The sequence below is a fragment of the Chiloscyllium punctatum genome, chromosome 27 (genome assembly GCF_047496795.1).
Source record: "Chiloscyllium punctatum isolate Juve2018m chromosome 27, sChiPun1.3, whole genome shotgun sequence".
Classification (NCBI taxonomy): Eukaryota; Metazoa; Chordata; class Chondrichthyes; order Orectolobiformes; family Hemiscylliidae; genus Chiloscyllium; species Chiloscyllium punctatum.
In genome coordinates, this window is record NC_092765.1 from 44,049,121 (window position 1) to 44,064,655 (window position 15,535).

Below are 15,535 nucleotides of genomic sequence, written 5' to 3' on the forward strand. Positions count from 1 at the left end.
AATCAACCCAGTGAACCTCCTCTGCACCCCCTCCAGTGCCAGTACATCCTTTCTCAAGTAAGGAGACCAAAACTGCACACAGTACTCCTGGTGTGGCCTCACCAGCACCTTGTACAGCTGCAACATAACCTCCTTGCTTTTAAACTGCATCCCTTTAGCAATGAAGAACAAAATTCCATTTGCCTTCCGAATTACTTGTTGTACCTGCATACCAACCTTCTGTGATTCATGCACAAGGACACCAGGTCCCTCCGCATAGCAGCATGCTGCAACTTTTTACCGTTCAAGTGATTATCAAGTAATAATCTTTTTTATTGTTACGCCGACCTAAATGCATGACTCCACATTTATTAATATTGTATTCCATCTGCTAGACCTTAACCCACTCACTCAACGTATCTATGTTCCTCTGCAAAGTTTCTCAGTCCTCTGCACACTTTGCTCTGCCACTCATCTTAGTGTCATCTACAAACTTCCGACACTGTACACGTGGTCCCCAAACTCCAAATCATCAAAATAAATTGTAAATAATTGCGATCCCTCCACTGTTCCTTGAGGCACACCACGAGTCACTGATTCCCAGCCAGAATAGCACTCATTTATCTCCACTCTTTGCTTCTCGTTAGTCAACCAATCCTCTATCCATGCTAATACTCTACCCCTAACTCTATGCATTCTTATCTTATGCAGCAGCGTCTTGTACGGTGCCCAGTTGAAGGCCTTTTGGAAATCTTTGTGCAATTGAGTTTTCATATTTTATTCTACAGCTACTGTACATGAAGGCACAGTACAGTAGACCAATGTAGATCCTCTCATGACCAACATCTGAGGTGCCTCTAAACAGTTGGTCTTCATAAAAGATGTGGCCTGGGCTGGAGCAATTTAGCTAAGAATAGAGGCTGGGATTGCTTTTCTTAGAGTATAGAAGGTGAAGGGGTCTGATCGAATGAATAAAGTTATGAGGGATAGGTTTATCCTGATTTACCTCTCCCCTTAGAGATGGGTCACTAACCGAGGGTATAGTTTTAAGGTTGGAATGTAGCAGGGAATTTAAGGGGAAAAGAAAATCCACCAAAGGGTGATGGATATCTGGAACTGAGTTCCAAAAGAGTGTAAGAGGCAGTATCCATCAAAACATTTAAGAAGTATTCTAAATGGCTGAGGTGTTAAATGGATGCTTTATTTACAAGGCAGATGGAGCCCAGGGCATGCTGACAAAGGACAAAATGTAGTTACCTGAAAGAGTTTAAATTGATAAAGAGATGGGTTTGAGTAAGTCAGTATGTAAAGTTGATAAGGTACTAGGATCAGATGAAATGCAGAGCTGAAAATGTGTTGCTGGAAAAGCGCAGCAGGTCAGGCAGCATCCAAGGAGCAGGAGAATCGACATTTCGGGTATGAGCCCTTCTTCAGGAATCTTGTAGAGGGAGGAAGACAGCTCATGCCTGAAATGTTGATTCTCCTGCTCCTTGGATGCTGCCTGACCTGCTGCGCTTTTCCAGCAACACATTTTCAGCTCTGATCTCCAGCATCTGCAGTCCTCACTTTCTCCTAGAAGATTTTAACCTACTGCGAATCCTCTTACAAGGAAACCTTCCTTGAAGAAGCTCTCTTCCTCCCTCATATGAAATGCATCCAATGATGGTGAAGGAAATAAGAGTGGAAATTGCAGAGGCACTGGACATAATAAGATGACAAGACAGTGGAGCAGAGGTATGTCTTCCAATCTTCCTTGGATTCACAGATGGTGTCAGAGAATTGCAAACATTAGGCCCTTGTTGGGGAAAAAGAAAACGTTTGTGGGCACAGAGGTCCAAGTGGAGACCAGGCATTTTAACAGATGTGTTGTACGTGGACTTCCAAAAGATATTCAATACTGTGCCACCTAACAGACCTGTGAGGGTAGTGTTTCATGCACAAGAACACCCAGTGATATCTTTCCAACCTGAAAAGACCCATTAATCCTGACTTTCTGTGTGGTAATCTATCTTCAATCCCATGGATGAGTTGGACCAAAGGGTCTGTTTCCATGCTGTACATCTCTATGATTCTATGACCACATCCACTGGGTCCCCATTGTCCACCTTGCTTGAAATGTCTTTATAGAATTCCAAAAGATTTGTCAAGGATGATCTGCCCTTCATGAACCCATGCTGCATCTGTCCAACAGGACAATTTTTGTGAGATGCCTTGCTACTTCTTCCTTGATAATAGACTCAAGCATCTTCTCCACTACAGACGTTAAGCTAACAGGTCTATAATTCCCTATCTTTTGCCTACCTCCCTTTTTAAACAGTGATGTCACATTTGCTGTTTTTCAAATTGCTGAGACTGCTCCAGCATCCAGTGAATTTTGGAAAATTACTGCCAGTGCACCTGCTATTTCTCCTGCCATTTCTTTTAGTCCCCTGGGATGCATTCCATCAGGGCCAGGAGACTTATCTATCCTTAGCTCCATTAGCTTGCCCAACACTAGTTCTTCCGTAATAATGACTATTTCCAGGTCCTCACCTACCTTCGCCTCTTTGTCACTTACTGACATGTTATTAGAGTCCTCCACTGTGAAGACTGACACAAAATACCTGTTCAATGCCACGGCCATTTCATCATATCCCAGAACTAAATGCCCCTTCTCATTCTCAAAAGGACTAACATTTACTTTAGCCACTCTTTGTCATTTCATATACTGATAGAAACGTTTGCTATCTGTCTTTATATTCTGCGCTAGTTTTTTTCTCATGTTCTATCTGACTTTTCTTCATAGCTCTTTTTGTGGCTTTCTATTGGCCTTCAAAGATTTTCCAGTCTTCTAGTTTCATGCTCTTTTTGGCCACTTTGTATGCTTTCTCTTTCAATTTGATAGCCTCTCTTATTTCCTTAGACACCCACGGCAGATTACCCCTTTTCTTACAGTCCTTCCTTTTCACTGGAATATACTTTGGCTGAGCACTTTGAAAAGATTCTTTGAAAGTCCTCCACTGCTCATCAACTGTCCCACCATAAAATCTTTGTTTCCAGTCTACTTTAGCCAAGTCATCCCTCATTCTATTGTAGTCCCCCTTGTTCAGGCACAGGACCCTGGTATTGGATTTTATCTCCACACTCTCCATCTGTATTCTAAATCCAACCATACAGTGATCACTCCTTCCAACAGGATCCCTAACTATAAGGTCATTAATTATTCCTGTCTCATTACACAGGACCAGATCTAGGATAGCTTGCTCCCTTGTCGGTTCCATTACGTACTGTTCAAGAAAACTATCATGGATACGCTCAACGAACTCCCCCTCAAGAATACCCTGACTGAGCTGATTCGACTAGTCTACATGTAGATTAAAACTCCCCTATAATAATAGCTGTACTATTTTTACAGGCAATAGTTATTTCTTTTCTATTGCCAGTCCCAATGTGAAATTATTATTTGGTGGCTGATAGACTACGCTTATCAATGACTTTTTCTTCTTAGAATTTCGAACTTCCACCCAAATGGATTCAATCTTATTTTCCATAGTGCCTATATCAGCCTCGCCCTGATGTGGTCCTTGAGTATCAGCTACACCACTTCCCTTACCTTCCTGTCTGTTCTTCTGAATAGTCTGATACCCCTGGATATTTAACTCCCAGTTGTGACCATTCTATAACCATGTCTCAGTAATGACTACTAAATCATATTCATTCATGATGATTTGTGCCATTAACTCATCAACCTTGCAACAAAAGCAATGAGCATTCAGGTAAAGTGCCTTTATGCTAGCTTTCTTACCATCATGATTCACAACATCTCTAATATTTCTTGAGTTATCCTTCCTTTTTACTTCTTTCATAGTCTGCCTTGAACTTAAACCCTCCTGCATGCATGCTAACCTGCTGCTGACTTTTTGTTTATCATCATATTTCCTGTTGCTTTCCTTTTCCCTTCCCCCCTGACTAAGAGCAGTACTAGCAGAGTTCCAGATTTCAGGCCAGTCCTGGGGATTGTACATGGAAATAGAGAATTTAATCTCAGCTTTAATAGTGTCCAAATCACCCTCTACCATGAAAATCTGGCCCAGGAAGGACAATCATTTAGCTAAATGGATTGTATACCCCTCAGTTAACAAATAGATATTCATTACTGCCTCACATATATTAAATAAAGGTATAGAACTGCTAGAATAATAGACAACTGCTGAACCAGGATTATCAGAATACTGGAAAATATGATTTTAGGATGGCCATCATGCGCTTTGAATGACTGAGGATCAAATCACTCACAACCTACACCACACAGTAAGTTAATTCTCTTTCATCATTTCTACACTCCTTTGAAGTTCTAATATTAAATTCAGAGGCAATACAAAGTAAAATTAGCAAAATTATCACTACAAACTATAAAGCAACTATAAAACAAGCAACAAAAAATTCAAAAGCAAGGACTAAAAATGGATCATATTTCAGCCTTCATTCACTTTAGAGTTTATTATAATAGAGTTATGAACGTAAATGAAACAAATAAATAGTTACACAATAATTATGCTGTACAAAACAGCAAAAAAAAGTTCTTTTTAAAAATAAAGCTAATTTAAATCAAGTGCAACTTATAAATCTGAGTTATGAATCAACAAAAAAGGGGAAATTGGAGTCTGTTTTAATTTATACATTTCACATTAATATCACAGGAATAAATACACCCAGCAAGGAATGCTGTATCTAAATGAGAAGTCTACCACTCCATGAAACAGCCTGAAATTGTATTAGTGTAGTGTAGCTTCAAACCCAGGCAAGAACTGATTTCCCTGGAGGGCAAGGATCGTTACAAGTTGCAATCTGCAAAGCCTGAATGAATTTCTTCAAAATCAATGGGACTAACAAACATGGGCTGCACAGGCAACAGTCTACAGCTGTGGCAATGGCAGTGTCTGCAGCAATGGTAGTGTCTACCCAAGGCCTATCACAGAAATAAAAGCAGTCAGTCAATGTAGTGATGCTGTGAAGTAGCACAGGTAAACGATCCTTTATCTGAAGTTCCAAAATCCAAAACGCTCCGAAATCCGAAGATTTTTTTGTCAATTTTTTTTTTCTCATTAACAAGGTTGTTTGGTGTGCAAACCCAAGTTGACACCCATTCGAAGTGTGTCACTCAGATGCGATGTCCGAGCGGGGAGGGGGGGGGGGGGCGCGCGTGGCCCAGCCATGGCAGACCTGGATTCCCTCTCAAGACCTGTTTCACTTTGTGAGTCATGCTCTTCCGGTAAGGTTGTTAAGAATTTCACCATCAAACTGTCACTTATTCTGAAACTCGAAAAATTTCGAATTCCGAAAAACAGCTGGTCCTGACGATGTCGGATAAAGGATCACTTGTACTATACAAGTAGTTAGCCTAATTAATGTAACTTTGTTCAATCTGTGGCATTTCTTATCTCTAGCCACACTTAAGAAATCCCTGAATAACAGACACCCTGAAGCATACCTACTATCAGCATTCCTTTAGTTTGAGCAAGGGAAAGTGGAGTGGAATGATTCATCTGTAGAGGGCCCATTCCACTGTTGTCTGTCATTTATAAAAACAGTTTGGACAGGAATATCGGAGGCATGGTTAATAAGTTTGCAGAGAACACCAAAACTGGACAGTGAAGAAGGTTATCTAAGACTACAAAGAGACTGTGGCAATGTGTCAATGGGCTGAGGAGTGGCAGATAGAGTTTAATTTAGATAAATGTGAGATGTTACATTTCGATAAGATAAACCAGGGCTGGACTTAAACAGTTAATGGTAGGGCCCTGGGGAGGGTTGTTGAATAGAGAGATCTAAGGGCTCAGGTACACAATTCCTTGAAAGTGGTGTCACGGGTAGACAGGATGGTGAAGACGACATTTGGCACACTTGTCTTCATTGATCAGAGCATTAAGTATCAGAGGTGGGATATCATGTTGCAGCTGTAAGGCACTGGTGAGGCCACTTTTCGAATAATGTGTATACTTCTGGTCACCCTGCTTTAAGAAGGATGTTATTAAAATGGGTCTGGCGCAGAAAAGATTTACAAGAATGTTACCATGACTGAAGGGTTGGAGTTATAAGAGGCTGGAACTTTGTTCTCTGCAGCATAGGAAGTTGAGGGGTGACCCTTATTGAGAGACATAGATAAGGTGAATAGCCAAGGTCTTCTCATTAGGGTAACAGAGACCAAAACTAGAGGGTACTGGTTTAAGGTGAGAGGAGAAAGATTTAAAAGGGACTTGTATACACAGGGTGGTGCGTATATGGAATTAACTTGTCAGAGGAAGTGGTAGAGGTTGGCACGATTACAACATTTGAAAGCCATTTGGACAGGAACACGAATAGAAAATAGGCCTAAAGAAAGCAAATGGGACTAGTTTAGTTTGGGAAACCTGGTTGGCATGAGCGAGTTGGACTGAAGGGTCTGTTTCAGTGCTACATAACTCTATGGCTGGAAAGAAGTGGTAGAGACCATTGTGTCCATTGTTCCCCTTGTTTTGGCTTCCCTGGGAGGGTCTATTCAGCCCCATGTCTTTAATAATGTCAGGTTTCTCCCTGAATGAGGTGGGAGGAGTATTCCTGACCTCCTATCTCTTTTATTACCCATTCCTAACCAGTCACCCAAGACAGATGGGCAGCTTGTGGTCAATATGGTTTGACATCCTGTATCTGTGTGCAGAATTAGATTCTTCATTCATCAATGTACTCATAACAACTGAGACATCCATCAACTGGTGAGAAGATTCCAATGCTATACAGCTTCAGGGGAAGGGCAGGTAAACTAGTCTTGACATTATATATAATCTATTCTGCAAAGGAGCGCCTTCGCTAATATTAATGTAAATCATTCAATTGATATTCTAAATGAGTACACAAAGCAAGATAAGCTTCTAATTAAAACTAAAAATGCATATTAATATATTATCCAATTAAAGGTACATTTGAAATTTCAAACTTTTTTTCTGCATCAGTTCATTTGCAGTTCTGCTGTGAAATAAAAAAAATTACCAGATTGACAGATAAATTATTAGCCATGTTATACTGCATCATGAGACTGTGAAGCAGTTATGACATTTGCCTGTACCAGTCACAAATAAACCTGCCTTCTACATCTGAAAGGCAGTGGACAGCCTGTTTCTCACTGCCACCTGCTGGCAGGGAGAGTTACAGGTTCTACTCCTGCAAGAAAATACTTTTCACTGAGTGTCCTGCAGTTTCTAAAAGACTGTTATCATCATTATTTTTTCTCTTCATACAACAATGCCTGTAAAGTTAAAGTAAATAAGTGGAACTTCCTGTCTCTAAATATTACATTGGCACGATAATTGAACTGCAACGTGTGTTAAAGCATGTTGAATAAAGCACTACTTATAACCATGTCCACCTCAGCAGGGCAACAAATATGTACCGTGCTTTTGTTAACTGGTCCTATTGTGCTAAAATATACTTCCGCTTTACATTTCCGAGGAATAGTTAGAACAGGAAGTTTCATAATTGTTAAGACCCAGAGTACTTTTTGCTTTAAAAAGAAACCCCTAAGAACTCCAGATGCTGGAAACCAGAAACAGTAACAGAAATTGCTGAGAAAACTCAGCAGGTCTGGCAACATCTATGGAGAGAAAGCAGATTCAGTGTTTCAGGTCCTGTGAGTCTTCAGAACTGAAAAACTCCAGTTCCGAAGGGTCACTGGACCCGAAACTCTGCTCTCTCTCTACTGATGCTGCCAGGCCTGCTGAGTTTTCCCTGCAATTTCTGTATTTATTTCTTAACTTGCATTTTTTTCTCTACATGACTGTCTGTAACTTGACTAGTCTCAACACTCCCAATAGTGAACAGTTAAAATATATTCAGCACTTATAGGCCTTGATACAGAGAAACATAACTAGAGGTAACACGGTCTATCCCTTGACACAAGAATAGGCTTTACTAGAGTGAAATTATATGTAAGATGCACAATTGGACATTGCTATAATGTTGATATTCTAGTTTCTTAAAAATAATCATGTCCATTATGAAATTATATTTTTCCTCTGACAACTTATTTCCAGACTCCTCTCCTGTAGAACTGCCCTGCCCATGGAAACAAATCTTCTCAAAACTCACTACCATGGAAACAAGCTAAAAACTGGTCTCAGGCTTCGGGTCAAGATTATAGGATCAAGAGAAGGCTGTTCACTCTTCTAACCTGTTAATCAGACGGTGGTTAATTTGAATATCAATCTCAATTATGTTCCATATCCCTTGAACAAAGATCTATTGATCTCAACTCTGAAAATCTTAATTCTTCTCCAGCCGCATACATCCACCTACCAAACAGAGTTCTGGATTTCCACAAGTCTCTGAGAAAAACTGTTTCTTGATATCTCACCTCAATGATTCGCGATTATTCCCCACTGCTCATAGTTCTTCTACAAGAGGAAATAGTTTATCTGTATCTGCTCTCTTCAATTCTTTCATTATTGTAAAGACCTTGATTAGTGGTGCATCTTAGCCTTCTGAACTCAAAGGAATCATAAAATCCCTACAGTGCGGAAAGAGGCTATTTGGCCCATTGTGTCCATACCGACACTCCGAAGAGCATCCCACCCAGACCCAGCTCCCACCCTATCCCTGTAACCCCACGTAACATCATGTTAACATAAATGATTATGAGAACAGATTGCCAAAAATTAAGTCCAGGTATCATTCTAGCAAATGTGTGCTGTATCCTCCTCAAAGTCAATATATCTTTCTTGATATTTGGAGCCCAAAACTAAAAACATTACCAGGGAAGTATATGCTTGCACTGGAGGTGTTAGAGTGAAGGTTCAAGGATGAGTGGTTATCGTATGAAGAAAGGATGAGTAAATTGTGCCTGTGTACTCTTTGGAATATAGAAGAATGAGAGGTAATTTCATTAAAACATACAGGATTATGAAGGGGTTAAAGGTCAACTTAAAAGTTGTTTTCCCACCTGGGAAATGTCAAACACAGCATCGAGGTCAAGGGGACTAAGACAAGGAAAAACATCCTCAAATTTTGAGGATTGTGAATGTTTGTAATTCTCTATCCCAGGCATTATTGATGCTTCATCGTTGTATACATTTAAGAATAAAAGAGAAGACCTCCATTTTCACTTTTCTCGGGTCTGACCAAAGTTCTGTATAACTGAATACAGTACCCCATTGTATACTAACTACCTTTAACAAAGGTTTGACATCTACAATTTTGGCAAATTGTGTTTTACATGTAGAATTGTTACCCTCACAATCTACTTGAGTTCTGAGAAATTGTACCACTCATTCATCGAAAAGACAATAAACTGGCCTCGCATTTTTTTCAGTCTTCCTTACCATTCTTCCCATGATGCCTGTTCCCACTGTTTCCACTTCTACTTCAGTTACATAGGCAGCATGTTCTTTCTTCACAAGCAACATGAGCATCATTCCAACCAACCGGACAAGCTTGATCTGAAATTAAAATTCTCTTTTACAGGGGTTTCAAACGTAGACATTTATGATGCCGAGCATAAGGACAAGGTAAAACACAGCAGGGCGTATGGCTACTATTTAACTGCTTCAACAGAACGCAGGCCTTTATATGTCATATTTGTCAAACCTAGAGTTTAATTAAATCCCTTTTAGCTGTTCTCAGCAATGCTTGTGTCACAAGGCCGCAGGAGTAGAAACTAACTCCATTATATTTCACGATTGTCATTATTACTGCTGCAAGTGCGCCTAAGGACATTAAAGAACTAGGTAGGGATTGGTCTCAATAAGGGTTCCACTGTTTATTTTATATCAATATAGTGTAGTGCAGATTTTTTTTAACATGTAATCCTGAGGCCCTGGACTATTAGGAAAAGAAGACTTGCATTCATAATGTTTCACAACTACCAGTTTGCTCAAACTGTTCTGCCAACAGTTAAGTATCGTTTGCAGTGTAGTCGCTGCTCTTAAGATAATATAGGAAACATGGCCGAAAAGTGCTCAGCAAAATTCCACAAATGTTTTTATTACCAGATAACCTGTTTTATTAATGCTAATTCATAAAAGTCATAGAATCCTTCAGTGTAGAAACAGACCATTTGGCCTATGAAGTCCACACCGACCCTCTGAAGAGTAACCCAACCAGACCCATTCCCTGACCCTATTATTCTACATTTACCCCTGACTAATGCACCTCATCCACACATCCCTGAATACTATGGATAATTTGCATGGCCAATTTCCCTAACCTACACATCTTTGGATTGTGGGAGGAAACCGGAGCACCCGGAGGAAACCCACACAGACCCAAGAGGAGAATGTGCAAACTCCACACAGACATTCGCCCGAGGCTGGAACTGAACCTGGGTCCCTGGCGCTGTGAAGCAGCAATGCTAACCACTATGCCACCCAAAAATAAGGGCTCACCTGGGATTAGGTACTGGGGAGTACACCAGGGATAAATTCCATTCTCCAAAACAGAGCCATTGGATTGTGTTACATCTATCCAAGCAAGGTGATGGAGCCTTAGTTTTAACCTATCTTCTGAAAAATGGCATTTCTAATACTGTTTCTTTGGTATAGTACTGGAACATCAGTTTTGACTCTTGTGCCCAAGCCCTGGAGGGTAACTTAAACCCTGAACTGCATAATTCAGAGACATCAAATGAACAACAACTGACACAACAATAATAGAGAAAATAAATTAAAATTTGGTCATGAATGTTGAAAATTTGCATCCAGTTTAAAATACATGGAATTCAATGAAAACTGGCTAAGTGACTATCGGATTATTATAAAAACTCAGGATGATTCAATAATACCCTGGAAGAAGGAAACTTACCATTCTTACCATCTGATTCCGGTTCCACATCAACATGGTTGACTAAAAATGACCCTTCAAAGCAGTTTAGCAAGCCACTTACTGAAGAAGTGCCACACTGAACTTGAAATGCTAAATCTGTTTCCCTCTCTACAGATGCTGTCAGACCTGTTGGTTTTCTCCAGCGTCCTTTGTGTTTGTTAGCAGAGGAACGCCACATCTTCACAATTGCACCCCCCATTAACATTCCCCACCTACAGGATTCCGATCAGGGAAATATGTTAAAAATCAGTTATTTCCTTTCAGGTTGTCATGGCAAAAGCTTCAGACCCTATCAGTTTTCCTTCGAAGTTGAAACAAAATGCTTGCACTTCCCAAGTCCTCAAATTGTATATCAGACTTAAAATTGAGGTAACCAAGTACAGTTCTCTATTGTTTCAGGCATTTCATTACCATCAGCATATGGCTGATGTTATAAAAATATTGGAGCTTAAATTGTGATAAAGTAATCAAGACTTTTAGGAAGAGATTGAGTGCTGACTCAACCATATCAAGCAAAGAATGTTGAAACCAATTCTCTATTACCAAATACAAAACAAAACAATAGTAACATTAGGGCACTATATTTGGAGGGTTAAAAGCTTTTGGCAAACAGGATTAGGGAAAATCCCAAGATGTTTTGTACATACATAAAGAGTAAGAAGGTAGCAAGGGAAAAGGTAGGTCCACTCAAGGACAAAGGAAGGAATTCATTCGTGGAGTCAAAGGAAGTGGGTGAGATACTTTACATTAATATTCACAAAGGAGAAGGACCGCAGGAGGGGTATGTTGATATTACTGGGCATGTCAATATAAAAAAAAGGTGTCAGGTGTTTTAAAATGATTAAGGTAAACAAGTCCTGAGGATTTCATGGGATCTTTAAGATCTGAGAATGCTGAGGCAGATAAGTGAGGAAATTGCTGGGGCCTTGTATGAAATCTTTAATCACAGATCGTAGAAATCATCTTGTATCCTCTTTAGTCACAGGAGAGGTCCCAGATGACTGGAGAAGAGCCAATGTTGTTTTTATTTATGAAGGGCAACAGGCATAATCCAGGAAATCACAGGCTGGTGACCCTTCTGTCAATGTTAGGGAAATTATTGAGAAGATTCTCAGGGATAAGAATTACTCAGATTTGGAAAAATATGGACTTATTAATGATAGGCAACATGGCTTTCTGTCAAAAAGATAGTGTCTCATAACCTTGGTTGAGTTTTTTGTGGAAGTGACAAAGATGATTCATAAGGGCAGGACATAAATGGTGTCTATATGGACTTCAGCAAGGCCTCTGACAAGATCCCTCATGGCAGGCAAATACAAGAGGTGAAGTCACATGGGATTTGCGATGAACTTGTAAGATGGATATAGAACTGGCTTAGTCATAGAAGAAAGAGTAGTGGTGGAAGGGTACTTTTCTGACAGGAAATCTGTGAATAGTAGTGTTGTGCAGGGATCAGTGCTGGGTCCCCTATTGTTTGTAATATATATATAAATGATCTGGAGGAAAATGTGAGGCGATCTGATTTGTACGTTTGCAAATGACACAAAGGTTGGAGCTGCAGATAGTGAAGAGGATTGACAGAGAATACAACAGGATAGAGAAAGGTTGGAAACTTGGGTGGAGAAATGGCAGATGCAGTTTAATGTGGACAAATGCAAGGTGATGCATTTTGGAAGATCTAATGACAGGAGGGAAGTGTACTGTAAATGGCAGAACCCTTAGTAGCATCAACAAAGAGAGGGATGCAGGCAAACAGGTCCACGTTTTCCTGGAAGTGGCAACACAAGTGGATAAGTTGGTCAAGAAGCATATGGCATGCTTGCCTTCATCGTTCGAGATATAAATATTGGCAAGTCATATTGCAGCTGTATAGAACTTTACTTGGGCCACTTTTGGAATATAATACAGAAGTCTGGTCAACACACTATAAAAAGGATGTGGTGACCTTAGAGAAGGTACAGAAGTGGTTACCAGGATGTCGCCTGATTTGGAAGGTATTAGCTATGAGGAGAAATTGGACAAACTTGCTTTGTTTTCACTTCAATGTCAAAGGATGAAGGTGACCTGATACAAGTTTACAAAATCATGAGAAGCATGGATAGACTGCCAAGTTGGAGTCTTTTTCCCAGGATAGAAATGTCCCAGCTACTATCAGTTCTGAGGAAGGGTCACCAGACCCAAAACGTTAACTCTGATTTCACAGATGCTGCCAGACCTGTTGAGCCTTTCCAACAACTTCTGTTTTTGTTTCTGATTTACAGCATCCGCAGTTGTTTCGGTTTTTATTAATAAACATCAATTACGAGGAGAAATAGGTTTAAGGTAAAAGAGGGTAAGTTTAAAGGAGATATGAGAAGCATTTTTTTTTACACAGAGGGCGGTAAGTGCCTGAAATGCACTGCAGAGGAAGAGGCAATACAATAGTAAAAGACATCTTGAAAGAAAATGAATAGGTAAGGAATAGAGGTATACGGACTGCATACAGGCAAAAGGCTTTTGGTTTAGAAAAGCATCATGTGTCATCAGCACAGTCTCCTGCGTTGTACTGATCTTTGCTCTTATAACAAGGAGGTTGTGATGTAAATACTTTTACCCTGTAACAAGTGCAGTACCACTGTAGCAAAAACAAATACAGGAAAGAATTTAAAGATGGGAATAAGGCACAAGCATAGGCGGACTCAGTAGCTCTAACATCAGAGTTGGGGAAAGACATACTATACATTAGATTTAATGGCAATCTTATCCTCCTGCACACACATTTAATTTTGTTTCTTATTTCCTGAAGCTGCGCTTAATTCAATATTGTTTGCAGCCTTCCAGTGCATTTTTCACTGGTGAGCCTTGACAAAATGACCAGGATTTTCCACGTCACAATGGTCGGACGATCATGGTTGGGAAAAGCAATTTCTCAAAGTGTGCTTTTGGCAAGCCACAGAAGCAGTAAAATATATGCAAGCTGTCTGACCAAGGGGCCATTATCACCAGATCAAATCCTGTTGTCACCCAAGATCTGCTTATTTTGCTGTTGGACTGGGAGTAAGAAGTCTTTAATAATTTTGTTTCTCAATCCTGGTTCACAATTTAATTCTGCTGTCTCAAAATTGCCCTGGGTGACACCAACTAACTGAAAAGAATTCAAGATCAAACCTATACAATTTAATGCTGGTTAGACCACTTTAATAGGGATGCAACAAAAATGCAATATACTTACCTTTGCATATGCAGCTGAAGGATGAAGACTTTCAGAAACAGCTATGAACCACTCCTCCTCCCTTGGTGTCTCATTAAAAAGGAATGTTTCTTTACTGAGGTCAATTTCCTGAAAACTTTTAAAAGCAAATAAATTTTGATTAGCCTGCTCTTAATCAGAAGTACGTCTGGAAATTCAATTCAGACACAATTATTTGAAATAGATTTGGATCGTAAACTATTAACAAGGCTTCAATTTTCATGAGTTTATAATTCTTAAATTATAACTGAGATGCAAATATCATTATGAGTTCACATGTTCTGGGCTTGCTACATTTGAGTATTTACAGTGATGCCGATAATGCTTGTAAAACAGCACTGTGCATGGAAGCAGCATTCATACAACAGTATGCGGCAAATTGGCATACTTCAGAGAGTTGCAGGTGCTGAGTCAATTGATTATATTCAAGATTGACAACTTTTTGGATACCATGGAAATCAAGGGATATTGGGAAAGTGTTTGAAGTGTAGCTAATCAGCAACGATCTTAATGAATGTTGGGATTGGCCCAAAGGGCCAACTGTTCCCACAACTATTTTTAGTGTTCTTAAAAACTGTTCATGTTAGTGCAAAGTTTTGGAGTTGAGGTGATTCACAGCTTTCAGCAACAAGACAATATCAACTATCAATATTGCACTATTTTGAGTTGCTTGAACAGAATTCACTCTTTTCAAAAAAAGTTATTTTTGACTCATAGTACACAGGAAGTCATTCAGCTACCACATGTGTGCGTTCTCTACAAGAGCCACTTCCCTGTTTTCTTCTCTATATAATCCAGTAAAAACCTATCCTTTTTAAATATATAACGAATTTGCAAGAGGCTCTTCTGGCACAATGGTAGTGTCCCTGTCTCTGAGCCAGGAGAATTGTGCTCAAGTCTCACATTCTCCAAACGTGAGAGACAACATATCTGAACTGGTTGAGTAAAGATATTTATAACTAGTTCACTTTTGTTTCCACCACCCCTTCAGGGAGTGCACTCCAGTTCTTCATGCAAGAAAAAGGAAATGCTTCTCTTGCAGTGCCTATTTAGCAACTAGTGCACATTGATTCTAAGTCAATGTTTCTAGTATATGTATTAAAATTCAGCAGGCAAAAATTCTTCATCCACCGTCCTTTCCAAGTCTGGACAATTAGGACTAGTTTGGGAGCAGTGTGTCATTTACACTTCAAGAATGGTATTTTGTTTGATATACTGAATGATTTCAAAATAAGGAGAAGTGATTCCAAGGTTCTCACATTTACACAGAATAGTATAAAAATAGTATGAACAAAAATTGAGTTGTGTTGTCAGAGACGTACCCAACACAGTAGATATCAGGTGGTTCAGAATCAGAGCTCAGCCAAGGCCTCAGATCCTCCTTAGGAGACTTGCCATTCACATTGTATGTCCCTGCAAAAATCCTACATGACATAAAATACTGTTTTTCAATATGAAATGCAGAATTAGAGCAACGCAAAAAGTAATTTCTAGTCTATT

The 15,535-nt window shown here is 39.7% G+C and overlaps 1 protein-coding gene across 10 annotated transcripts in view; it reads right to left on the reverse strand.

Moving 5' to 3' along the window:
* inpp5b (inositol polyphosphate-5-phosphatase B) overlaps nucleotides 1–15,535 on the reverse strand; it is a 171,868-nt gene that overhangs the window by 50,291 nt on the left and 106,042 nt on the right. For all 10 annotated transcript variants that reach the window (XM_072548556.1, XM_072548558.1, XM_072548560.1 and 7 more), the window contains 3 exons: nucleotides 15,358–15,459; nucleotides 14,018–14,132; nucleotides 9,309–9,425 (listed from right to left, as the gene is read on the reverse strand). In XM_072548556.1, coding sequence (XP_072404657.1) covers nucleotides 9,309–9,425; nucleotides 14,018–14,132; nucleotides 15,358–15,459 — 334 coding nt within the window. The remainder of the gene's footprint in view (nucleotides 1–9,308; nucleotides 9,426–14,017; nucleotides 14,133–15,357; nucleotides 15,460–15,535) is intronic.